Source organism: Rattus norvegicus, chromosome X (assembly GCF_021556685.1).
Source record: "Rattus norvegicus strain SHRSP/BbbUtx chromosome X, alternate assembly SHRSP_T2T, whole genome shotgun sequence".
NCBI classification, from domain to species: domain Eukaryota; kingdom Metazoa; phylum Chordata; class Mammalia; order Rodentia; family Muridae; genus Rattus; species Rattus norvegicus.
In genome coordinates, this window is record NC_141554.1 from 29,001,038 (window position 1) to 29,027,459 (window position 26,422).

At 39.2% G+C, this 26,422-nt stretch overlaps 1 protein-coding gene across 1 annotated transcript; it reads left to right on the forward strand.

Moving 5' to 3' along the window:
• The first annotated feature begins 6,014 nt into the window (after window positions 1–6,014).
• Window positions 6,015–26,305, forward strand: Cldn34a (claudin 34A). The gene is given in 2 exon segments (NM_001109366.2): window positions 6,015–9,052; window positions 25,344–26,305. A coding segment is annotated over 1 exon segment (636 nt). The 5' UTR covers window positions 6,015–9,052; window positions 25,344–25,360; the 3' UTR covers window positions 25,997–26,305.
• Window positions 26,306–26,422: the final 117 nt, after the last annotated feature.

Consider the following 26,422-nt stretch of genomic DNA (forward strand, 5'->3'; position numbering starts at 1 on the left):
TTGACCAATTATATGGTCAATTTTGGAGAAAGTACCATGAGGAGCTGAGAAGAAGGTATATCCTTTTGCTTTAGGATAGAATGTTCTATAAATATCTGTTAAGTCCATTTGACTCATGACTTCTCTTAGTCTGTCCACGTCTCTGTTTAATTTCTGTTTCCATGATCTGTCAATTGATGAGAGTGGGGTGGTGAAGTTTCCTACTATTATTGAGTGAGGTGCAATGTGTGCTTTGAGCTTAAGTACGGTTTCTCTTATGTATGTAGGTGCCCTTGTATTTGGGGCATAGATATTTAGGATTGAGAGTTCATCCTGGTAGATTTTTTCTTTAATGAATATGAAGTGTCCTTCCTTATCTTTTTTGATGACCTTTAGTTGAAAATTGATTTTATTTGATATTAGAATGGCTACTCCAGCTTTCTTCTTCTGACCATTTGCTTGGAAATTTTTTTTCCAGCCTTTTACTCTGAGGTAGTCTTTGTCTTTGTCTCTGAGGTGTGTGTCCTGTAGGCAGCAGAATGCAGGGTCCTCGTTGCGTATTCAGTTTGTTAATCTATGTCTTTTTATTGGGGAGTTGAGTCCATTGATGTTGAAAGATATTAAGGAATAGTGATTATTGCTTCCTGTTATATTCATATTTGGATGTGAGGCTATGTTTATGTGCTTTTCTTTTCTTTGTTTTGTTGCCAAGATGATTACTTTCTTGTTTCTTCTAGGGTATAGCTTGCCGCTTTATGTTGGGGTTTACCATTTATTATCCTTTGTAGTGCTGGATTTGTAGAAAGATATTATGTAACTTTGGTTTTGTCATGGAATATCTTGGTTTCTCCATCTATGTTAATTGAGAGTTTTGCAGGATACAGTAACCTGGGCTGGCATTTGTGTTCTCTTAGAGTCTGTATGACATCTGTCCAGGATCTTCTGGCCTTCATAGTTTCTGGCGAAAAGTCTGGTGTGATTCTGATAGGTCTGCCTTTATATGTTACTTGACCTTTTTCCCTTACTGCTTTTAATATTCTTTCTTTATTTTGTGCATTTGGTGTTTTGACTATTATGTGACGGGAGGTGTTTCTTTTCTGGTCCAATCTATTTGGAGTTCTGTAGGCATCTTGTATGCCTATGGGTATCTCTTTTTTTAGGTTAGGGAAGTTTTCTTCTATGATTTTGTTGAAGATATTTACTGGTCCTTTGAGCTGGGAGTCTTCACTCTCTTCTATGCCTATTATCCTTAGGTTTGATCTTCTCATTGAGTCCTGGATTTCCTGTATGTTTTGGACCAGTAGCTTTTTCCGCTTTACATTATCTTTGACAGTTGAGTCAATGATTTCTATGGAATCTTCTGCTCCTGAGATTCTCTCTTCCATCTCTTGTATTCTGTTGGTGAAGCTCGTATCTACAGCTCCTTGTCTCCTCTTTTGGTTTTCTATGTCCAGGATTGTTTCCATGTGTTCTTTCTTGATTGCTTCTATTTCCATTTTTATTTCCTTCAACTGTTTGATTGTGTTTTCCTGGAATTCTTTCAGGCATTTTTGTGACTCCTCTCTATGGGCTTCTACTTGTTTATTTATGATTTCCTGGAAATCTTTTAGGGATTTTTGTGCTTCCTCTCTGTTGGCTTCTACTTGTTCTCTAAGGGAATTCTTCACGTCTTTCTTGAAGTCCTCCAGCATCATGATCAAATATGATTTTGAAAGTAGATCTTGCTTTTATGGTGTGTTTGGGTATTCTGTGTTTGTTTCGATGGGAGATTTGGGCTCCAATGATGCCTTGTAGTCTTGGTTTCTGTTGCTTGGGTTCCTGAGCTTGCCTATAGCCATCAGATTATCTCTAGTGTTACTTTGTTCTGCTATTTCTGACAGTGGCTAGACTGTCCTATAAGCCTGTGTGTCAGGAGTGCTGTAGACTTGTTTTCCTGTTTTCTTTCAGCCAGTCTTGGGGACAGAGTGTTCTGCTTTCGGGCCTGTAGTTTTTCCTATCTCCAGGCCTTCAGCTGTTCCTGTGGGCCTGTGTCTGATGTTCACCAGGTAGCTCACTTGCAGCAGAAAAGTTGGTCTTTCCTGTGGTCCCGAGGCTCAAGTTTGCTCGTGGGGTGCTGCCTACGAGCGCTCCACGGCAGCAGCAACCAGGAAGATCTGCACCACCGTTTCCGGGAGTCTCCGTGCACCAGGGTTCCAGATGGTGTTTGGTGTTTTCCTCTGGCGTCAGAGATGTGTGCAGAGTGAAGTCTCTTCTGGTTTCCCAGGCGTGTCTGCCTCTCTGAAGGTTTAGCTCTCCCTCCCACGGGATTTGGGTGCAGAGAACTGTTTATCTGGTCTGTCCCTTCAGGTTCTGGCGGTGTCTCAGGCGCAGGGGTCCTGCCGCTCCTTGGCCCTCCCCCATGGGAACCCAGAGGCCGTATACAGATTCCTCTTGGGCCAGGGATGTGGGCAGGGGTGGGCAGTGTTGGTGGTCTCTTCTGCTGTGCAACCTCAGGAGTGCCCACCTGACCAGGTGGTGAGGTCTCTCTCCCACGGGGTTTGGGAGTGGAGAGCTTCTGTGGGCCGGGATCCGCACGTTTGTGACTTCCGGTAAACACAGGAAGTGCCCGGTCCTAGAGGAATTTTGCCTCTGTGCGTCCTGAGTTCACCAGGCAGGTCTCTTGCAGCAGAAAAGTTGGTCTTACCTGTGGTTCCGAGGCTCAAGTTCGCTTGCGGGGTGCTGCCCATGAGCTCTCTGCGGCGGCAGCAACCAGGAAGATCTGCGCCGCCATTTCCGGGAGCTTCAGTGCACCAGGGTTCCAGATGGTGTTTGGTGTTTTCCTCTGGCGTCAGAGATGTGTGCAGAGTGCAGTCTCTTCTGGTTTCCCAGGCGTGTCTGCCTCTCTGTAGGTTTAGCTCTCCCTCCCATGGGATTTGGGTGTAGAGATCTGTTTATCCGGTCTGTCCCTTCCCCTCCTCTTCTGAGTGGCCATTTGATCCTTGGAACTTTTTGCTTTTGTTAGAAGTTTTAGAAATAGGGCCAAACCTGAAACAAAATGTTGGTTTGTTGAATCTGCTGATGCCAGGTTAGCACAGAATGAGCTTTCCAATAGGAACTTTTGCCCCAGGAACAGTCTGTACTTCCTCCCTCACCTGCTCCTGGATGACAAAGGCAGTCTGTAAATTTAATTTAAGCATGTGTGTTCATTTCCTTCTAAATACTGTTACCACAACTGCACCACAGTCACCAGGTACAGAAAAGCAAAGGAAAAGGGAATAGGGCTTGAAATCCAGTCTGGGCTCTAGGATGAAGCCAGCCTGATCTACATAATGAGGACACTGTTAGAGCAAACAAACAAAGCACAGCAAAGAGAGCTTCTTCCATGCTACTCAGTATATCAGGGCCAGCCTGTGTACCTTTCAAGACATGCTTCAAAACATAAATGTAAAGAGTGCTGGGAAATAGTTCAGTTGTAGAGTGCTTGCCTAATATGCATGGTGCCCTAGCTTCAGTCTCCACTACTGGAAGACAGATTTTGATTACTATTACTATGATGGAACACTATGGTCAAAAGCAACTGGCGGAGAAATGGGTTCATTTGGTTTATACTTCCACACCAGTCCATCATCAAAGGAAGTCAGGCTAAGAACTCAAGCTGGACAGATATCTGAATGCAGGAGCTGATACAGAGGCCATGGAAGAGTGCTGCTTACTGGCTTGCTCATCATGGCTTGTTCAGCCTGTTTTTTGTAGAACCCAGGGCCACCAGCTCAATGATGCTATCATCTGCAATGGGCTAAGCCCTCCCACAATAGTCAGCAAATAAGAAAATGCCCTACAGACTTGTCTATAGCTTGATCCCATGAAGACATTTTCCTAATTGAAGTTCCTTCTTCTCAGATGACTTTAACTTGTGTCAAGTTGACATAGAACTATCCAGAACACCTAAGTACATGTCCACAATCCTGGCATAAGGGAATCTGAGGCACATTAATTTCTTTCAGTTTGAGATCAATCTGAACCAAGTATTGGTTTTGAAAAATCCTAACCTACATCATGCAACCCAGTTCCAGAAAAATAAAAGCACAAAGCAAACAAAATAAAACAACCCAAGTGTGGTGGATTTTTAGCTTAAAGCAAAAAGAAAATAAAACTTACCTTTAATCCCAGGATTCAGCTGCACCTTGTTTTTTGTTTGTTTTTTACATCTACATAACATATCATGATAGGCAAAATAAAAAATTATACCAACAATTATACTACATGTCTTAGCTTCTCTTCCTATTGCAATGATAAAATAATACCACAAAAGCAACATATTTAGAAATATAATTATTGTGGGTCAAGGTCCATCATTGTGGAGAAGTCAAGAGGGCAAGAACTTGAAACAATCACATTATGTCCCCACCTATGAATAGAGAATAATGAATTCTTGGATTCATACTAGCATGCAGATAGTTTTCTCTACTCTGATACAGTTCAGAATCCATTCCTAAGAACTGATGTCATCCACAATATGTTGGTCATCCAACTTAAGATAATACAATCCTTTACAGGCATGCCCATAAGCAACCCAATCAACACAAATCAATATACTTCCTCACAGAGAGAATCATCCAGTTGGGTGATTCTAAATTGGGTAAGTGGACAATCAAACTAACCATCATAATAATCATGTACGTACACTTTTCTCTGTGTTTTACATTTGCCTACAGATGAACATTATCTCCCCAAATCCCAGCTCTGTTCCTAGGTTGTTTTATATTTGACATGTGTTAGTTAGGTAGTCCAGTGAACAGGCTTCTTCAAGAAAATGTATACTAAGTACTAAGTTAAAAGGACCAAAAGTTAATACTCTATTAATTGGCAGTTTTTTTTTTTAAAAATCATTCATAGTTTATTGGTATGGGTATATTGTTGTTGTTGTTTGAGATAGCCAATGTATTGAGATATGAACACGATGGATTCTTCTTATCTTGCTACTGGGAGTATAAAATGATGTAACCACTTGGTGAAAAAGTTTAGTAAATTCTAAAGTATGAACTAGACACCATGTCATTTTTCTAGTTCTCTTATAAGAGACTCAAGAGAATCACGATTGTCTATCATCACAAAATTTTATATTATGTATGCTCACATCTATCAATCACCATTATTCCTGATAGGTAAAACTTGGAGCTAATTTAGATGTCCAAACTTTATGAGTGAGAAGAGGAAATCTGTTTCATCTATACCCTGAAAAAATAGTGTGAAAAAGAACAAACTTTTGACATGAGATACAAAATGGATGGACTTTGGAAAAATGATCCTTGTAATTTGATGTGGCTCATGCCTTTAATGCCAGCACTAGGGAAGGGAAGAGAAGGAGAGGCAGCAAGAGTACCTCTAATTAAAGTCCAGCCTGAGGACATAGTTCCAGGCCAGCCCTGGACACATGGTCACATTATATCTTAAAGAAAAAAGAAGCTAAGTGAAAGGCATTGAACCCAAAAAATTACAATGTGAATGCATGACTCCACTTGCATCCATAATGTTGGCATATATCTCTGTGGAATGGTTAGAGCATAAATTATGCAACTGTCAGACCTAAAGTGGTCTCTCGTTTTCAGTATGAAAAATAGTGCTGTGGTGACCATACTGTTTTCTAAATATTTGTGGTCAGTTTTAGAGGGTGTGTTGATTATCTACCTGCCAGTAAATATTGCCCTTAGTTTGCTCAGACCACACTTTCTCAGTATGACCCTTCACAGGGCATCAGCAAGAGAACAAAGAAATGATTCTACCTAGGAAATCAACCCAAGTAGGTAAGTTAATGTGTTTATTGTGGTTACTTACAGTAGTATGGGTAACGAGTTACTTATAGGAGCGGGGACAATACAAAGTGTTTCACCAAAAAAGTCACTGCAGTATGGGTGTCTACTCAGGAAAGGAGCTCAAAGGGATATTATAGTCTCCTTTCCTCATTTTAGGATATATATATATATATATATATATATATATATATATATATATATATATATATATATATATATATCCATTTCAGGGTCATTGTTATTTTGACAGAATCTCCCTATGTAGCCCTGGTTGTCCTGAAATTTGCTGTTACAGAAGAAGTGGGTCTCAAATTCACAGAAATCTGCCTGCCTCTGCCTCCTAAATACTGGGGCCAAAAGTATGCATTACAATGCCCAGATGCTTCCTGAGTCAAAATGGAATGGTTCAGTTCAGATTAATTTGTTTCACAATACCCCCAGCCCCCAAAAGTTTTTCTTCAATCCATTTACACATAATTTTCTAGGTCTGCCTCCTAGCTCATAATTGACAATACCTTTGCATGTCTGTGCTCTCCTATGATGTGCCTTGTTCCTCTCATGCTTGCAGTTCTATTTTGACTTGCTCAACAACTTGTTTTAATTGTCCTGTCAGTTAACAAACTCCAGCTGAACACTTTGAGAAAGAGCATTTCCTAAGTGCTGGCATTTTAACTAGCTATAGTATATCAGGTACAACATGATACTAGTACTTTTAGTGCTACTTGGGTTTGATACATAAACACATTGCTCCAGGAAGGGAAAGCACACTTCCTGTTTAAATTTTCTAATCAGATTTGTACTTAAGCCTCGTGGATTCTAAAACTTCCTGATAGTTTGATTCTCTGGTGGCCCCTGTTTCCATCAGTGATCACACTGGGATCCCCAAAAGTCACTTTCCAATGTGTTTTCTTCTAATTAGCTGAGAAGCTTTTTAAAGTTTGGGTTTATCTTCTATGACCAGTTCGTTATTCCACTATCAAATTCATACAGACAAACAAGGTAAAAGCTTGACTCTTTCCTCTAATATTTTTATATCTAAAGTTAAGAGAAATATCAAACTGGCTTTCATGTCATGAAGGTATATTTTACTTTATTTTTGTTTGACTTTTGCTTTTTCCTTTGTTTATATTGAATCATATAAGGAAGTGAATCACTTCCTTATATGACCTCATGAGATATTTCTAGATTTCTTTTTTTTGCCAAGCTGTGACTGTTTATTAATTGACCAGATTATAAAAATACCACGGGCAATACCTTAGTTCATTCATCTAGTAAGCCTGTTTATCTGGTCTTCCCTGTTGCCAGCATCTCCACCTTCTACAAAGTGAGTTGTCTTTTTCTTCATTCCACCTCATGGGGAAGATAGTTTGAAGGACCATTAATAATAAAAACCTCCCTTCCAAGGTAGATTGCTTCAACTGACAAGACTCAGTGATATATAGAAGGTGAATAGTAGAAACCCTTATGTTCTGCATTGCAATAGTATCTAGCCATTACAAGACCTACAGAGGTCCAAGCTAGATGGGGTCTCAGTGTTGAGAGGGGGAAGAAGTTCTTATCCCTAACCATGAAGCTATTATCAATTGATGTGTACTTGCAAATGAAAAATTTATTTTTTCAATAGAGTGGACTAGTTGCCTCAAGTGCCAAGCACCTGAAATTCCTGACCAGGTAGTTGTTGTTGTTGTTGTTGTTGTTGTTGATGGTGATGGTGATGGTGATGATGATTATTAATATTATTGGTTTGTGTTCTCTCTCTCTCTCTCTTTCTCTCTCTCTCTGTGTGTGTGTGTGTGTGTGTGTGTGTGTGTGTGTGTGTGTGTGTGTGCATACGCACGCAATATAAGATATAGGGTGCTGTTGGACCTGCCTTGGATAGTATGATTGCTTGCTAAGGTAAAGCAGGGAGCCATCAGTGTTCTTGAGGGGTTTGAACACATGGAGTTTGCCTATAAATGAGGTCTGTGGCGAGATTCCTAGAAAACTGCAGATATGTATCTGGGAAAGGAGAAAGGTCTGAAGCAGTTGTTAATTGTGCTGGAATTCTTGCTTCCCTGATAGCAATGGCTTCAACTAGATTCTTGGGTTAGGGATGGCTCTCCATTCTCATGTTCCTATAATAATAGTTCCTGTCTTCCTATCATGCCTCAATAGCAACATGGAGGGCACCATGAGGAAAGATAGACCAAGCATGCTTACTCAGATCTCTCTGGGTATAGCCATGAGTGTGCAGATCACTGGATTTTTAAAAGAAGAAAACATAATCTGACAACTTGTTTGGCACCTATGTGGGGCTTTGAAGAAATTTTGAAGCAAGTCATTTTAACAGAAGCTTAGATAAGCAGTTATTTTTATGGAAGGGGTTCCATACAAACAGGCAGTTTTAACATAAACTAAGATAACTAGGGCACTCTGATCTTTGGTTTTTTGAGTAGAGCTGGGTAGTTTTCCATGGTATTCTCCATCAAGAAGATGAAATTCCAGTTAAAGTTGAAATGGCCTCTTCCAGAATACAAGATGGAGGGACATCTGCTCTGTCTCACCTCAACACATTAGCTCTCAATTACTTCTCCAGCACAATGTCTTCCTGCATGGTACCATGCTTTCCTCCATGATGATAATGGACTAAATCTCCAGAACTGTAAGCAAGTCCCAATTAAATATTTAGAGTTGCCTTGTTCATGGTGTCTCTTCACAGCAATAAAACACTGACTAGGATAGGATTCAAAACCTCTTTCTGATATCAGCAGGCACCAGGCATTCATAAGGCACATAAGATGTAGGCAAAACCTTTACACAGATGAAGTAAAGACAAATAACACTTAAAACTTTTAAAAAGTAATTTTAATCCTGAGGCAACTCAGGTAGACTGTGTACAGGAATTCTTTGGGACAATCAGAAATAGTGCATTTGTTTAGATTACAATCTGGAATGATTATGCATTTCATGTGGATCAAAAATGTGGGTAAAAGGAATAAAGAGGCAAGGCTGGTCCTCAAAGGTAAGTGGCTCTATATCTGGGAGCACAAGAGAAAACTCTAGCCTATGTGTTAATTTCCTAGAGAGATACCATCTCAAGTTACTAGAAAATACTAGAAAGGTGACAACATCCTGTCAATGTGTGGTAGTTTAACTTTGTGTTTCTGTTGGACTGCTCAGCAGTGTTTCTTATTACACGTGACTACCCAGGATATGAGCCCTGCGCTCTGCTGATTGGCATGATCCCTAGGATGGATGAGGAATGGACCAACTGTACAACACATGAGCAGTCTTTTGCTAAGGTAGGACTGTCATTCTTCCTATGTGTAGATACACAACGCATCCCTAAGGTGCAGAAGAGGAGAGACCCTTGTGTAGTAAGAATTTTGGTTTCTTTAAAGAACCCAATACTAGTATAAAAATATGTTTTATTTTAATCCCAGGTGTGGGATAAGGGGTTGCTTAACTGTCCACAGGAGCTGACTCTGATTTGTCTTGTGCTCTAGTAGGGGTGTGATTTTGCCAGCTGCAGATCATTTCTGTGATTGTGTGATGCTTGTAATTCTGGGAACTTTTTAGAATACATAAATGCTAGGGCCCTGAGAGGTAGGATGGGTTGTTGTTTGGTTGCTGTGGGTTGTTGTTGGTCACAATTTTCTTAAATAATGTAAAAAGAAGAAAGAAGAAAAAAATTAGATATCAAGATGGCGAACATTAAACTTGCCCCAAGGAACTCAATGTCCCTAATAAGCAGTAAGTAGTCTAATGATAACCTCACCCTTTTCCTTTCTATCTTTTTTCTTTCTTCTTTAGTGCTAGGGGGTTCAAAGGGTAGAAAAAACGTGGAAGAAAGAAGATCTTACAAAGTATCTAACACTGGCTAGACCCTTGTGTTTAGCCAGGCATGAGCTGTTTTGTCCTTGTTTATTCAACTGTGTGAGCATTCATTGTGTCAATCAAGTTGTTCTCCGACTGAGAAAAAAATCAGTGATGATGGTAACTTATTAATGTGTGAGAAACATGAATGATTTTATAGTGGTTAAAAGCCAACTGTGAAACAGACAACCAATGTGTTAAGTGCATTCAATTACAATTGTTAAATAGCTACTCTGCATGTTAAAACACATGCAAAATAAAGTTTTTTTCCTTTGTCACAGGCTAAACAATATTTTCCAGCCAAGTAACATACTTGGTTAAAGTGTGTCCATGCCAGTTCTGGTGGTGAATGCCTTTAATCCTAATATTTGGGAAGCGATGAGGTAGATCTCCCTGAGTTCTGAGTTCTGAGGCTAGCTTGGTCTACACAGTAAGTTCTTGGCCAGTCAGTCAGTGCTATACTCTGGGATCCTATCTCAAAACAAAACAAAGGAAAAGTGTGTTTAGTTATTAATAATGTTCTTGCTAATTCTTGGTTTCCTGAATCAAATGGAATATTTTGAGGTTGCCTTCCTTGAAACATTTTTATATGTGATCCTTTAGTTGGTGGATTTTACCTCCCTGCTATTACCATATCACACAAGTACATGTAAGGCCTCCTTCTTGTATGTATTGGTTACTTTCTATTATTGTGATAAAACACTACAACCAAAAGCAACTTGGGGGCATGTTATTTTATCTTATAACTTCATTTAGGGAAATCAGGGCAGAAACTCAAGGAAGGACCCTGGAGGCAGAAACTAACGCAGTCCCCATGAAGAAGTGTTGTTTACTGGCTTGCTTCTCCTCATGTTGTTCTTAGCCTGCTTTCTTACTCAATTCAGGGCCACCAGCCCAGGGGCAGCATCACCCCTCCTCCATGGGCTAGACCCTTCCACATCAATCATTAACCAATAAAATCATTACCAGGCTTGCCTATAGGCCAATCAAATGGAGGTATTTTCTTAGTTGAAGTTTCCTTTTCTCAGATGATCCTAGCTTGTGTCAAGCTGACATAGAAACAAGTTAGCACACTAGTTTGTCAGTGTTCCTGGGGACTGACTAACAACTACATTTGAAACAGAATTTCAAAGTTCTACGCCATTCTAATCAATTAAAATGGACAATGGTAAATATAGTCTTACTCACTAGGAAAACATTGGCATCCTATTAATTTCCAGTTGACAAAACAGAAACTGGGGGAAATACATGTGAAAGCCATGTTTTTGATTTGTTTGCTTATTTTAATAAGAAGGGTTTCATGTAGCTTAGCTTCACATAAATCTTCCTGTGTAGCTAAACTTGCTTTGACCTGAGCTTCCTGCTCCCATCTCCTGAGAGCTGGGATCACAGACATACACTAGCATGCTTTCTTCATGGTTGCATATGTCTAATAAAGGTTTTGTTTCTTGGATATATAAAGAACTCCCAAAACCCAATTAGGAAAACAAACAGCTCAAATTAAAAAGTGGACAGAGAATTTTATGAGATACTTTGCCAAAAAGAATATATATGTTCAAGGAAGTGCATGAAAAGTTCAAGCACCAATGGCTTGGTTATGACCTACTTTTAAATGTGTATAGACTTTGTGTAGTTCCTCAAAAATGATGGTTCTGTAACCAAATACATTGAAAACAGTGAGGAAGTCCCCAGAAGCCCTGAATTTTATATCTCACTACAGTAGTCTAACAAGAGACCGTTTATGTCTTGTTCTCTCCTGAGTTTGCCATGGTTGCAGAGAGTTCCCTTTTACATCAGTAACCGCAGTCTTCCCAAAATATACACACACAATTACATTCATGTGTAGGTACATAGGCTCATGTTGTCTCCTCCTTGAGCCAGAGGAGCCAAAGTTGGTGCTAGAGGCTCAGTTGAAGATGATACCTCCCTCAAAACAGTTGAGTCAAGGCTGACAAGGTTCAAGATTGGAGAACACAAATGGCCTGTTGACAGCCTACCAATCCTGGTTGGATAAAAATCTTTACAAAAGTGTTGATTCCTGTTAAATGAATCTACTTTTACCTCACAAAGTCCTTGCTCTGCCAACACAGCCTCCTCTTCCTTCCATGTGGTCAGTCCTTCCTATGAGCATGGATCACATTACAAAAGGTGAAGCTGACTGTCCAAAAGCCAACCAAACTATTTACCTCCTATTCTTTTTTCACCAAGAGGAAAACCTAAACCAGGCATGTAAGCACACATCTGAAATACTAGAAGAGCATTGATAAGAGTTCAGAACCAGTCTGGGCCATATAACAAGATGCAGAATAGGAAAAGAAGAGGTTGGGGTAAAAGATGGGGATGAAGAGAGGAAGAGGAAGAAAGGGGAAAAAGGAAAGAAGAGCAGGAGGGAGAGGAAGAACTTCACTAAGGGAGAGACTTAAATTATTTAAGCAATTTCTGCTATTGATCATAAATTTATAATTTGCAGTCCAATAATGGTGAGGGAGCACAGATTGTATTGGGTAATTGTTTAAATCTGTGATGTGTAACAATTATAAATTCTCAGCAGCGTGCAGTTCCTAGGTACAGCAGCTGGTACAGGCTGTATTCTATGCCATGTGGCCTCATCTTGTTGTCAGAAACAATTGTATGAATTAGGCATGTTCTTAGCAGATAAAACAAAGCACAAGCCCAATTATAAAGATACTTGTCATAGATTTGGACATTTCATACCTGGCAACTTTCTATTGGCTGAAGCAAATCACACGACTAATTGCAAAAGCATTCAAACCCTGAGAAACTAGCCTGGTGCCAGGAACCTTTCACTTCACAGTTGTGTGGCCTGAGAAAGTGACTCAGTCTTGCTGACCTACTACACATATCATCACAATTAGAGATGTGTCATTTTGATATGAGAGACATGCTAATGTGTTTGAAACCCAGGCCTCGTAAAGACACTCTGCCTAAGTTCTTCGTATAGTTGTCCTTCTTATTTTCAGGGGAATCTGTCTGGGGTGTCTGTGGCTATCTGAACCATCACATAATAGTCTACATATTGGAGGAAAATTCATATCAGTGTTGTTTTTCTGTTTCAAAAGGCAACCATTAGCACAGAAATATAGATTGACCTATTACAAAACATTAAAGAAACAAAAAACATTTTTCAATGATACTGTCAGGTATAGTCATTATACTAGATATCTATGGGTGTTTAGGAAGTACATAGTGGCACAGGCCAGAAATCCCACATCTCTGGGGTCAGAGGTTAGAGAATCAGAAGTTCAAATTGAACATGAGCTGCATAGTGAAACTGTCTTAAACACAAGGGAAAAGATACAGAAAACACTATATTGCTACCAATCCTTTCTTTCCTTCTCTGAAATAATTTTCAGCTTCCATCTCTTTCTCTTTTTTCAAATAGATACAGGATTAGACAAATGATATATTTCTGAATTCCACTTTATATTAAGCATTTCTGAATTCCATTTCAAGCAGTTTGGAGAAGTTTCTTTTGATATAATTCGACATTATGTGGTTTGACTGTGTAGTATGTGGGAATATACAATAGTAACTACACATGATTCATTGAGATATTTTAGCTTTTTCATTTTGTCCCAACTATAACCTCATTCCATATACCTGGGACTTTGTGCACGTCTTGATGAATTTACCAGGATCTTTCCTAGTGTGTTGAGGTCATCTCTGCTAGCACTTGAATCTAAATATGGCAATGACTCTTCTAAGTTGTCACTGCTTTCAATGACAAGGGTGAGAAACTATGCCTCAAAGGGAAGGAATAAAGAAGGTGATGTCAGACATGTCTGAATAACTCAAATGGGTCTTGTCCATGAGCAGGAAGGACCACTAGTATATACAGCCCACCCTGCAAAAGAGGGGGGAAAGTAAGTGACAAAAGAAAGCAAAGGCAGTATCATGATATTCACACATTAATGTCTGAAAACAGGGGTTCAAAAGGGTTGGAATTTGATGACATCATAGAATTCTCAGAACTACAAATCAGGCCGACTGTGTCGCCAGCAACAAGCATCAAAGGACATATTAGGAGAGCTGTGTCCTCATCATCTCTGCTGGCCCAGATAGCTGTTTGTTTTGCCACATAGCTGGTCACTGGTTCACTTGAAGACAGCATTGCTGGTTAGTAGAAGCTCCACCCATCTTTGTTATATATACTAATGTGGCTAAATATACATACCACAATTTGTCACTGACATGTCTATGTGTACAGATCTGTGGCTATAAATATATTCATAGTGCCATGGAGCAGCCACCACTGTTCATCTTTCCTAACAGAAATGCTGTCCTCATTGAATGTCATCTCCCATTTCTGACTTCCCTAGCTACTAGTAACCACCATTCTACTTTCTGCCTCTGAGGAATTGAGCACCCCAGGGATCCCCTTAGGGCAATCACACAGTGTTTGTTCTTCTGAGATAATGTTATAGTTCTCATGTGATATTTCTGCTACAAGGCTCATGTGTTAAATATTTGGTCTCTATATGGTGGCATTGTTGTGTGAGGTTCTTGACAGGACATAGCTCACAGTAGGTACCAGCATGCACGCCTTTGAAGATTTTACCTTATGCCTGGTCCCTTCTGTCTCTGACTCCTGTACTCTATGAGGTGAATAGCATTGGTCAAAGGCTCTTACCACAGAGATGTCTGGCTTCAGTCCTCACGGAATCCATAAAGCCAAGGACAATGGACTTAAATCTCTGAAATCTGACCCAAACTAAATAATTCCTTTCTAAGTTTTTTCTCAAGTATTTTGGCCACACCTGTGGAAATCTGAGCAACACTGAAGCTTTGAGTTATGATGGTTCAAATTAATGAATTTTTTCTCAACATCACAGTAATATGAAAGACAGAACAAACTCTGTAGAGACATGCTTTGAATTTTGAGTGTGGACTTTCATCCAGGTTAGTGATATGTAGTATGGCAATGATACCATCATGCATTAGCACCATTCTCTGTCTCTCCTCTGTCTCTTTGTCTGTCTTTCTGTGACATTCCTGCCTTCCTTTGTTGTTACATTCTGTGTCTTATGTTCCCTATCTGAATTGTAGCAAAAGGTCAGGAAATGTGGCCTGAAGTCTCATTCTCATCTGTGATTCCCACTTCCACTCACAGGCCTGTCTTTATGAAAAGCTGCAGGTGCCAGACCTTTTGATTTATGCAGGCATACTTACAAGTCTGGTAAGACATGTATGTTCTCAATGTACATCAAGCAGCACATGAGATAGCGTAATTTTGTAATATTGACACCTTGTAGAGAAGCTATCCTCATTGTCATACCATGTGCCTATGCACCTGTGTCTATGTTTACATGTTTTGATGTGTGAGAGTGTCTGTGTGCCTATATGTAAATAAACACCTGTTTGTAAGTAATGTTTTGGTGTGTGGTGTTCTCTGTGTGTGTATATGGGCGTGTGTGCATATGTGTGTATGTGTTGTGGACAGTTCTCATCATGATGGGTAGATCAGTCCTGTGGCTACCTTCTTTGACTCCACTTCTGCCTCCTAGAGGTGATTTTCTGCTGCACAACCAAGATACCTGGGCAACTTGAGTATCCTCATGATTTGGAAAAGACCTCTTCCTATAAAAGGTTGTTTTAAACACATTAAAAACCATCCAAGACTATTCTTATGTTTTTGTGATGTCCTTAGTAGCCTTCCTTGTTCTTTTCCAGAGCTACACAGCCTGCAAAACACACACACACACACACACACACACACACACACACACACACACACACACACACTGTGCAGAGTGCAAGGTAGTGTCTCTTCTGTTTCTATGGTCTACCTGAACTCCCTTATTTCTCTTACCCACTTAAGTGGCCATTTAATAGAACTTTTGATTCTTTTAGACTTTTGGCAGTAGAGATAGTCCTAGAACAAAGAGCTAGTTTGTTGAATCTGTTGATGTCAATTAAACACAAAATGGCTTCTCTGGTGGGAGCTTTTAGACTAGGGATAAAATGTGTACTCCTTCATTTCATCCACCCTTCAACCGCAAAGGCATCCCAGGAATTTAATGCAAGCAAGTATTCATTGTCTTCTAAATACTATTCATATAAATGCAACATGGTACCCAGGGTGGGGGCCAAAGCATGAGGAACACCATTTCAAGTCCAGTCTCTCTCCACACTGGATTTGAGGCCAGTCACACAAGTTTAGGTACAGTCTGGGGTACATAGTGAGTTTAAATCCAGCATATTAAAGTCATAACTCAGATCAAACAAACTATATCAAAGAGAATGTTTTCATTAAGCTGAAGGCTGTGGCACATGCCATTAATCACAGCACTTGGAAGTCAAGCTTGGTCTACATAGAGAGTTCCAGGACAGCCGGAACTACACAGAGAGACCCCATCTCAAAAAATGTCTTCCTGAACGACTTTGGACACCTTTCAACACTCTGTCTCAAAATATAAATTTTTACAGGGCTAGCAATATAGTGCAGTAGTTTACTGCTTACCTAGTATGTGTGACACCATAACTTCAATCTCCGTTGCCAAAAACTAATTTGGTCAGGATTATCTGTTCAAAAATAATGATAATAGTTAATATGGTCCTTGGCAGATTGTTTTGGAGATTAAATGTGATTTCAGGAACCAGCTTGCCACATTCTTTCACTCTGTGCCTCTGTCTAGGATACTGCCACTAGAACTTCCAGAACTCAGTAATCTTCACAGACTAAATTGGATATCTTCTCTCACTTGTCCTTCATTCACCTGAACCTACACCTGCCATTCAGCAGCCTCTAAGGCTAGGCTACATTTTGACCTCACCATCCAGAGCAGGTCTCAGACACATGGTGGCATCCCCTCTCCCTGTTTCTCACATTTAGACTTCTCCTTTTGGTTGAGCTAGGAAAAGGATCTGTCTTAGTTAGGGTTTTATTACTGTGAACAAACACCATGATAAGGCAAGTCTTTATAAAAGACATTTAATTGGGGCTGGCTTACAGGTTCAGAGGTTCAGTCCATTATCATTAAGGTGGAAGCATGGCAGCATCTAGGCAGGCATGGTGCAGGAGGAGCTGAGAGTTCTGTATCTTCATCTGAAAGCTGCTAGACACTGACTTCCAGGCAGCTAGGAAGAGGGTCTTAAAGCCCATACCCACAGTGACATACCTACTCCAACAAGGCCACACCTTCTAATAGTGCCACTCCCTGGGCCAAGCATATACAAACCATCACAGTATGCTTTGAGAATATTTCCCATCATTACACCTCCATTATGTAGCTTCATCTATCCACCATCTCCCCAGCTGAAACAAGCATTGATACGTCTTTCCACACTGACTGAAGCTGAAACAGTTTTTAGTAGCAGACAAATAGCAGTCACATAAGAAATGCAAACTATGGACCAAACAGTGAGTAAGTGCCATCTGTAAATGCTGCTTTTAAAATATTTTAATATTGTGTGTGTGTGTGTGTGCTGGAGCCCAAGGAATCAGAAGAGGCATCAGATCCACTGGACCTGGTTATAATTATGAACTACCATGTGGGTGCTGGGTACTGCACCCAGGTCATTTGCAAGAGTAGTAAGTGCTCTTAAATGCTGAGCCATTTCTCCAGCCCCTAAGTGCTCCTTCTTAAGCAATGAAAATGGAAACTTCTTTAGATCTTTGTTTCCAGGAGTTACGTTCTCATGCAGAAGATAATTGACTTCAGGAAAATGTTTTCCCTTGGATCCGATCTAGCAGTTCATTTCTCATATTTTCTTTCTTTGTCACCAAGGACATGATTATAGATAGTACCTGAAAATAAAGACCCTGAAAACACACTTTTGGAGATGGTGAGGCAAACCATTTATCTAGCACACTCAAGTCCCTGAGTTCTAACAACATCACTTCAAAAAATAACAACAGCCATAAAACAACAATATAAAACCTGACACAATGCAGGCATAGTAGCACATGCCTATAATCCAAGTATTCAGAATTTGGAGGCACCTGAATTTCCTTGAGTATGTGACAACCTGGGCCACTTAGTGAGTTGGAGAAAATCCTTGTATACTAGTGAGGCTATGTCTCAAAAAGCAAAATAAAATTCAAAAAAGAAAAGAAAAGGGAAGAAAAACAACTATATCTAAATAAAAGATATTTAAAAATATGACAGAACAATAGCACAAAAATATGCTTACTGGTTTCCTATCTATCTATCTATCTATCTATCTATCTATCTATCTATCTATCTATCTATCTACCTATCTATATATCAAATACTTTTCACCTTCCCAGTCCTTCCTTCACAGACTCCTACCCCAAATTCTCCTTCCCTTTCTCCTCTGAGAGGGTGGTCCCCCTGAATATCTCCCCACCCTGACACATCAAGTCTCTGCCACATTGTCTCACTGAGGCTAGATAGTCCAGTCATGGAGACTGAGCTGCATGTCTGCTACATAAGTGTTGGGGACCTTGTTGCAGTCGGAATATGTTATTCGATTGGTGGCTGAGTCTTTGAGGGGTCCAGGTTAGTTGACTCTTTTGGTCTTCGTATAGGGTTCCCTTTTCCTCCAGGGTCTTCAATCTTTCCCCCAACTCTCCCATAAATGTACCCGACTTCCATCCAATGTTGGGCTGTGTGTAACTGCATCTGTTTCAGTCTGCTGCTGAATAGAGCCTCTCAAAAGACAGCTATAATAGGCTCCTGTCTGGAAGTATAACCATTGGGAAGGTTAAAGATCATGGCCATTGCTGTTTTGATTATGCTGTGGTTTTGGTTAGCTGGGGTTGAAGAATCATCTGTGATTAACAAGATGCCAGAACTACTAAAGTGAAACCTTTGCATTCCTGGGATGATTGATGCTGGTTAGCTGGAGCTAAGAAGTTAGCAGTGATTAAGAAGAGACTAGCATCACTGAGGTGAAATCTGAGAAGTGTTTCCTGAGAGTACAGAGAGCTGTGTCCAGAGGCAGCCATGGTTGTACCTCATGTTGGCTTGGTAATGTATAAGAGTCACCCAGGTGGTACTGGTTTTGAAACATGAAGGGGTAGCAGCAGATGCTTGGTACTAGGAGAGGCCAGGAGAGGCCATTGGTGAAGGTGTACCCTCAGTGGCAGTTGAAGGCCTAGTACTGAAAGAGTTATGCAGGGAATTTGAGGATTGGCACCATGAAAAGAGCCTATGAGAGACTATTTGTGAAAGTTCAGTCCAGTTGCAGCAGAGGAAATGCCAGTACCATGGGATGACCATGAAGAATACCAGAAGCAGTGGAGAACAGGCAGCTGGAGCCTAGAAGACAAGCTGTGTGCTACAAAAGGCAGAGTTGGAGAAGTGACCCAAGACCTTGGAGGAGCCCAGAAGATCGTGAGTGGATCCTAGACATTGGATGGTTAGAGTTTGTTTTTGCTTTTGACTGTGACTGTGCCCTGATAGTTTTCCCTCTTGAAGTAAGAAAATATTTTAGTGGAGCCCACAGTTAAGAGACTTCAAATTGTAAAAAGACTTTGAATTTCAAAAGAGATTGGATATTTTAAAGGGGTTGAAATTTTAATATGTAAGAATTTGTAGACTATGGGACTTTTAAAATTCTTTAGATTTTGGGGATAAATAAGAAAGTAAGGGTTGAGGCTTAATAGTAATGTATTTGTGTGTCAAGTTGACAAGGGGTCAGTTGTAATGGCTGGTTTTCTGTGTCAACTTGACCCAAGCTGGAGTTATCACAGAGAAAGGAGCCTCCCTTGAGGAAATGCCTCCATGAAATCCAACTGTAAGGCATTTTCTCAATTAGGGATCAAGTGGGGAGGGCCCAGCCCGTTGGTGGTGGTACTATCCCTGTGCTGGTAGTCCTGAGTTCTATAAGAAAGCAAGCTGAGGAAGCCAGGGGAATCAAGCCAGTAAGCAGCATTCCTCCATGGCCTCTGCATCGCTCCTGCTTCCTGACCTGCTTGAGTTCCAGTCCTGACTTCTGTTGGTGATGAACAGCATTGTGGATGTGTAAGTTGAATAAACCTCTCCAATTTGCTTCTTGATCATGATGTTTGTATAGCCAAAACATATGGTTTGGCTTCTTTGTCAAAAATTAAGTGCTCATAGATGTGTGAGTTTACTTTTGGAAGTTCAATATGATTCCATTGATCAACCTGTCTGTTTCTACACCAATACCATACTGTTTTATTCATTTTTAAAAAAATCGTTATTGCTCTGTGATGTCTGTGGGAGTTCTTTTATTGTTCAGACTTGGTTTTGGCATCCCAGTTTTTTTGCTTTTCCATATGAAGTTGAGAATTGTTCTTTCAAGGTCTGTTAAAAAATTGTGTTGGAATGTTGATGGAGATTGCATCCAATCTGTAGATTGCTTTTGGTAAGTTGGCCATTTTCACTGTTAATCTTATCTATCCATGAGTATGGAAGATGTTTCTATTTTCTGATATCTACTTCAATTTCTTTCTACAGAGACTTGAAGTTCTTGTTATACAGATCTTTCACTTGCTTAGTTAATTTATGTTATTCCATAATTTCTCAGTCTGTTTATCATTTGTATAAAGGAGAACTGCTGATTTCTTTGAGTTAGCTTCACATCCAGCCACTTTGCTGAAGGTATTTATCAGCTGTAAGAGTTATCTGGTAGAATTTTGGGGATTGTTTATAAATACTATCATATTATCCACGGATAATGACACCATGACTCTTCCTTTTCTTGTATCCCCTTGATCTCCTTTTGTTTTATTGTTCTAGCTAGAACTTCAAGTACTACACTGAAAAGGTCTTGTCTCTGATTTTACTGGGATTGCTACAAGTTTCTCTCCATTTAATTTGATGTTGGTTGTTGGTTTGTATATGTATCTTTTATTATTTTTATGTATGTACTTTGAATCCCTGATCTCTCCAAAATTTTAACATGAATGGGTGTTTGATTTCGTAGAAGGATTTTTCAGCATCTAATGAAATGATCATGTGATTTTTCTTTCAGTTTGTTTGTATAGTAGATTATGTTGATGGAGTTCTTTTTTATATTGAACCATTCCTGCATCCCTGGGATGAAGCCTACTTGATTGTGGTGAATGATGCTTTTGATTTGTTCTTGGATTTGGTTTGAAAGAAATTTGTCTGAAGTTCTCTTTTTTTGTTGTTGTTGAATTTTTGTGCAGTGTAGGCTTCAGGGTAACTGTGGCCTCAGAATGAATTAGGTGGCATTCCTTTTGTTTCTATTGTCAAATAGTTTGAGGAGTATTTGTATTATTCTTTGAAGGTCTGGTAGAGTTCTTCACTAAAACCATCTGGCCTTGGGCTTTTTTTGTTGTTGTTTGGGAGAATTTTAATGATTACTTCTATTTCTTTAGGGGTTTATCGGACTGTTCAGATAGATTACCCAATCTTGATGTAATTTTGGTATGTGGTATCTGTCTAGAAACACATCCATTTCATTTAGATTTTCCAGTTTTGTGGAGTACAGCTTTTGAAGTAAGACCTAATGATTTTTAAAATTTCCTCAGTTTCTATTGTTACATCTCCCTTTTCATTTCCAATAGTGTTAGTTTGGATACTGTCTCTGTGGCTTTTAGTTAGTTTATCTAAGGGTTACCCATCTTCTTGATTTTCTCGAAGAACCAGCTCTCGGTTTTGTTGATTCTTTGTATTGCATTGGTTGGTTTCAGCCCTGAGTTTGACTATTTTCTCCCATCTACTTCTCTTGGGTGTATTTACTTTCTTTTGTTCTAGAGCTTTTAGGTGTGCTGTTAAGTTGCTAGTTTGAGATCTCTCTTATTTCTTTATTAAGGCACTTTGTGCTCTGAATTTTCCTCTTAGCAATGCTTTCATTGTGTCCCATAAGTTTGAGAATGTTGTGCCTTCATTTTCATTGAATTCTAGAAAGTCTTCATTTTCTTTATTTCTTCCCTGACCATATGATCATGGAGTAGAGAGTTGTTCACTTTCTATTAGTACGTAGGCTTTCTGTTGTTTCTGTTGTTGAAGCTCACCTTGCTGTATGGTGATGTGATAGAATGCAAGGGGTTATTTCTATTTTCTTGTATCTGTTGAGGTTTCCTTTGAGTCCAATTATATGGTCAGTTTTGGAGACGATTCCATAAGGTGCTGAGAAGGTGTATTCTTTTGTTTTTGGTTGAAAGGTTTTGCAGATGCATGTTAAATCCATTTGGTTCATAATATCTGTTACTTTCATTGTTTTTCTTTTTAGTTCTGTTTGATAACCTGCCCATTGGTGTTATTGTGTGGAGTTCAATGTGTGATTTGAACTTTAGTAAAGTTTCTTTTACAAATGTGAGTACCCTTGCATTTGGGGCATAGATGTTCAAAATTGAGATGTCATCTTGGTGGATATTTTCTTTGAGTATGAAGTGTCCTTTCCCCAACCCTTTTGATAACTTTTGGTTGAAAGTCTATTTTACTAGATATTAGAATGGCTACTCCAGCTTGTTTCTTGGTTCTGTTTGCTTGTAAAATCATGTTCCAACCCTTTACTCTGAGATAACGTTTATTTTTGTTTCTGAAGTGTGTTTCTTGTATACAGCAGAATGATCAATCCTATTTTGGCATCCAGTCTGTTAGCCTGTGTCTTTTTATTGGTGATTTGAGTCTATTGATGTTGTGAGATATTAATGACAAATGATTGTTAGTTCCTGTTATTTTGTTTTTTGGAGGTGTTACTGTGTGTGTGTATGTTTCTCTTCTTTTGGTTTTACTGTGAGATGATTAGTAACTTGTGTTTTCTTGGGTGTAGTTATCCTCCTTGTGTTGGCGTTTTCCTTCTAGCATCCTCTGTAGGCCTAGGTTAGTAGAAATATGTTGTTAAAATTTGGTTTTGTCATTGAATATCTTGGTTACTCCATCTATGGTGATTGAGACATTTGCTGAGTATAGTAGTCGGGGCTGGCGTCTGCAGTCTCTTAGGGTCTGCAAGACATCTGTCCAGAATCTTCTGGCTTTTAGAGTTTCTGTTGAGAAGTCAGGTGTAATTCTGGAGGTCTGCCTTTATATGTTACTTGGCAGTTTTACCTTGCAGGTTTTAATCACTTTTCTTCTGTATATTTAGTGTTTTGATTATTATGTGGCAAGAGGATTTTCTTTTCTAGTCGAATCTGTTTGCTGTTCTGTAACCTTCTTGTACATTTATTGCCATCTCTTTCTTTAGGTTAGGAGAATTTTCTTCTATGATTTTGTCGAAGATGTTTTCTGGCCCCTTTGAACTTAAATCTTCACCTTCTATTCCTATTAGTTTTAGGTTTGATGTTTTCATAGTGTCCTAAGTTTCCTGGATGTTTTGAGGTAGGAACATATTTTTTACATTAATGAGTATTTTATTTTGGTAATATTGCCCATTGTTTATTCACTTTAAAATGAGTACACTATCAAAATTTCTATTCTATGAATATACTAAGAATAATTAATTTACTGTTTTTACAGTGCTATAAAAATATATAGTCTTGCATATCAAGGTCAAGCAGCTGAGCTGTATAGCCAGCCTTCATTTTTCTTTGTTGTTGTTGCCATTGTTGTTATTTTGAAATAGGTCTTACAATATTTCAATATTCAATATCCCAGGCTGGCCTCAAGCCATGATCCCATGACCTCTGCCTCTCAAGTGCACCACCACATTTGACTCATTTAATTTTTGAGGTTTTATTAAATGTCCTTTAAAACAAGTGGAAAATGTAATAGCATAAATTGTCAAGTTTCCAGTTGGAAACTATGGATCAATATATTCCTAAAGTATCCACTTTAGTAGAATTTTTTCCTTGAGATTCTCATCTATAATAAAATGGTCTAATATGAACTATAAAGTTTGAATTACTAGGAGAGTTTTCCAAGTAGTGATGGAGGTTAGTTTGACAAGTGACTAGAGTTCTAGTTCTTTCATTTGATTTTTCAGTTGTGAGTGGATCATTAAATGTTACCCTTGCCATTCTTTTATGATTAGATTTTTTCTCTCTACAATTCTCCCTTTTAGTTCAGAAACAGGCTCTTTTTCTTTCAAATATAAATTGAATACAATTATAATAATTACAAAAAATTGAAAACTATGTGGTATGATACACATTAACAATATCTAGTCCATTTATATTTGGCAGCTTAGATAAAGTATTCAATTATCTTTCTTCTCTTGATGAGTTTAGAGCTTTATGTCTAAATGATTTTCTATCCTAACTTGTATTTTCATCCTAATAACATCTTTTTAAACCTAGACCATCTTCTTAAATGTTAAACAACTTAAATTGTGGGACTAACTATTTAGTCTTCAACCTAATTATAGATTGGAGATAGGAGTTAGGAACTTTTCACGTTGTCATTTATTTTGATTGATGTATCCATTTCTTCTATGGTATCTTCTACACCTAAGATTTTCTCTTTCATCTCTTGTATCTTCTTGGTGATGCTTGTACCTGTAGTTCCTGTTCTATTCCTTAGGCTTTCCACTTCCACGGTTGTCCCCATTTGTGTTTTCTTTACTGCTTCTATTTCCCTTTTAGGTGTTGGAACATTTTATTCATTTCCTTCACCTGCTTGATTGTATTTTCCTGTATTTCTTTAAGGGAATTATTTTATATCATCATTTAAGGTCTCTGTTATCTCCATGAGATGGGATTCAAGGTCACGGTCTTACTCTTCAGGTGTGTTAGTATATTCAGGGCTTGCTGCTCGTAGGAGAGCTGGGTTTTGATTGTGCTATATTGTATTGGTTTCTATTGATTATGTTCTTGCACTTGCCTTTCACCTTCTTGTTGTTTCTGGTATTGGCTGGCCTAGGTATCCTGGGTTGGAGCAGCCATCCAGCAACGCAGTTGGAATTGTGTGCCTCAGGTTTGAGCAGTCCTCCTGGAAGGTAGGCAGAACCATGTGTTTCAGGTTAGAGCCAGCCACCTGGGAGGCAGGTGGAGCTGTGAGATAGGGTGTACTTTACTGATCCAAGACTGTTCCAGGTGTAGGTGAGGCTGGAAGATGGAGCTTCAACTGGGCAGTGCAGAGCCCAGGGCTGCTAGGCTTGTTGGGGCCACAGCAGGTGTGGATGTTTGGGGTGGGGTATGTGTCTCACCTGTAGAGTCAGCTTCTTGGGAGGCAGGCAGAGCTGTGGGGTGGGGTGCAGTGTGCTGATATGCCACTGCTGCAGGTGTAGGTGCAGACAGGAGGGAAGACGGAGCTCCAACCAAGTACTGGTTTCTATGCATTTTAGATTTGCTTCCTGGTGAACATTTTCTTAAGTTCTTAAGACATATGACAAATATTCTAGTGAATTGGTTTGCTTCAAGGTGATGTACACTGAACTGTATTTGTTTTCCAGAATCTTATATTATTTTTGTTAATTAATTAATCATTTATTGGTTTTGCTATATTACTTTTTTTGTTTGTTTATTTATTTTATATAGGGTCTCACTATGAAGCCCTGGCTGGCCTGGAACTTGAAACATAGGTTATGCTGGTCTTGATATTTCCCAATATTACAAATTGGTGATCATCTTCGTGGCTGAATATCTGTATTCAAGCCTCATTGTATATCTGAACCAACCATCAGAAATGGAACTGTTAGAATTTATTGTCAAGCCATAGTAAATTCTCTTAGAAGGATCTTCTTGTAATTTGCTCAGGCCACATTCCCAATAGCAATTTTCAGAAACATTTATTACATTTATTACATTCATTTTCTCAAACATTTATTACATTTATTACTTCCTGTTACTAGTCACCTAACTGACAGTGTCTCAGGCTTGAGGAGCCTGTCCTTATTTTGTCTTGTATTTCTTTGCAGTTGTGTTCACTGTCATCATGATATTGTTCAACAAAGGTTCCAGTTGCCAGGTAGGAGGTTTTGCTTTGTCCACCATAGCATGGATTCTTTGCATCACTTCCATGGGCCTCCCACAGTGGCGAGTGTGGTACTCGAAGGAACCTGTGATCTCTTACCCTACTGTGGCCTTTGTGGGAGTGTGGAAAACCTGCATCTACCACCATGACAACTTCAGCAATATTAGAATGTGTTACCAATACAGCTACCATGACACCTTCGTTCCTTTGGATATTCGTGTTGCTCAGCACCTGATGTTGATCACCTGCATTTTCTGCCTGATTGGAAAAGCAGCCACTGTTGTTGCTCTTAGAAATGTGTACACAGGAAGACAAGAGCGGGATGTCACCTACAATGCCTTTGGCCTTTCAGCGGTTCTGAACATCATTGCCAGTAGCTTTGTCTTCCTTGCTGTCTTGTGCAATTATTTCTCCATCATAAACAATGAAGGGATTGCTTTTCCACCATCTTTCCATATGCCTTTTTACCCACATATTCAGCAGGTTGGCATTGCCATGGTAGTGGCATTTCTAGCAGCCATCCTGTTTTTGTGCAGTGGTGTGATTTTCATTTCTTTCACATTTCCCTTAAACATACAAGTTCTTCCTAATATCTGAAACTGAATGTACTTCACCTTGAAAAACAATCCAAAACTTCATGTTGCTACAGCAAGGATTTTTGAGATGACTAAAATTTCCAAGGACTCAGCAATGTCCAAATGGCCTGTGACAGAAAATGGCCAAATGCCTCTTTATTATCTTTTCTGTCTCATTTGTTTTATTACTTCATTGGTCGGATTATGGACTTTCATTAAAATGAACTTACCTACTTGTCAAGTGATCTTATGAAATTACAGTTTTAATTGATGGCACTGAAGGAAAAATGATTAATAAACCTAGAATATATGAAAATGAATGTCAGAGCACATTAATCTTTCATATCGCTCTCTGATTTCAAGTCTAAAAACAAAAGCTGACATATTTACCGTGTCATAATAATCACATCTCTGCCCTAAGAAGTTTTCCAAATGTATTCAAGTTAAC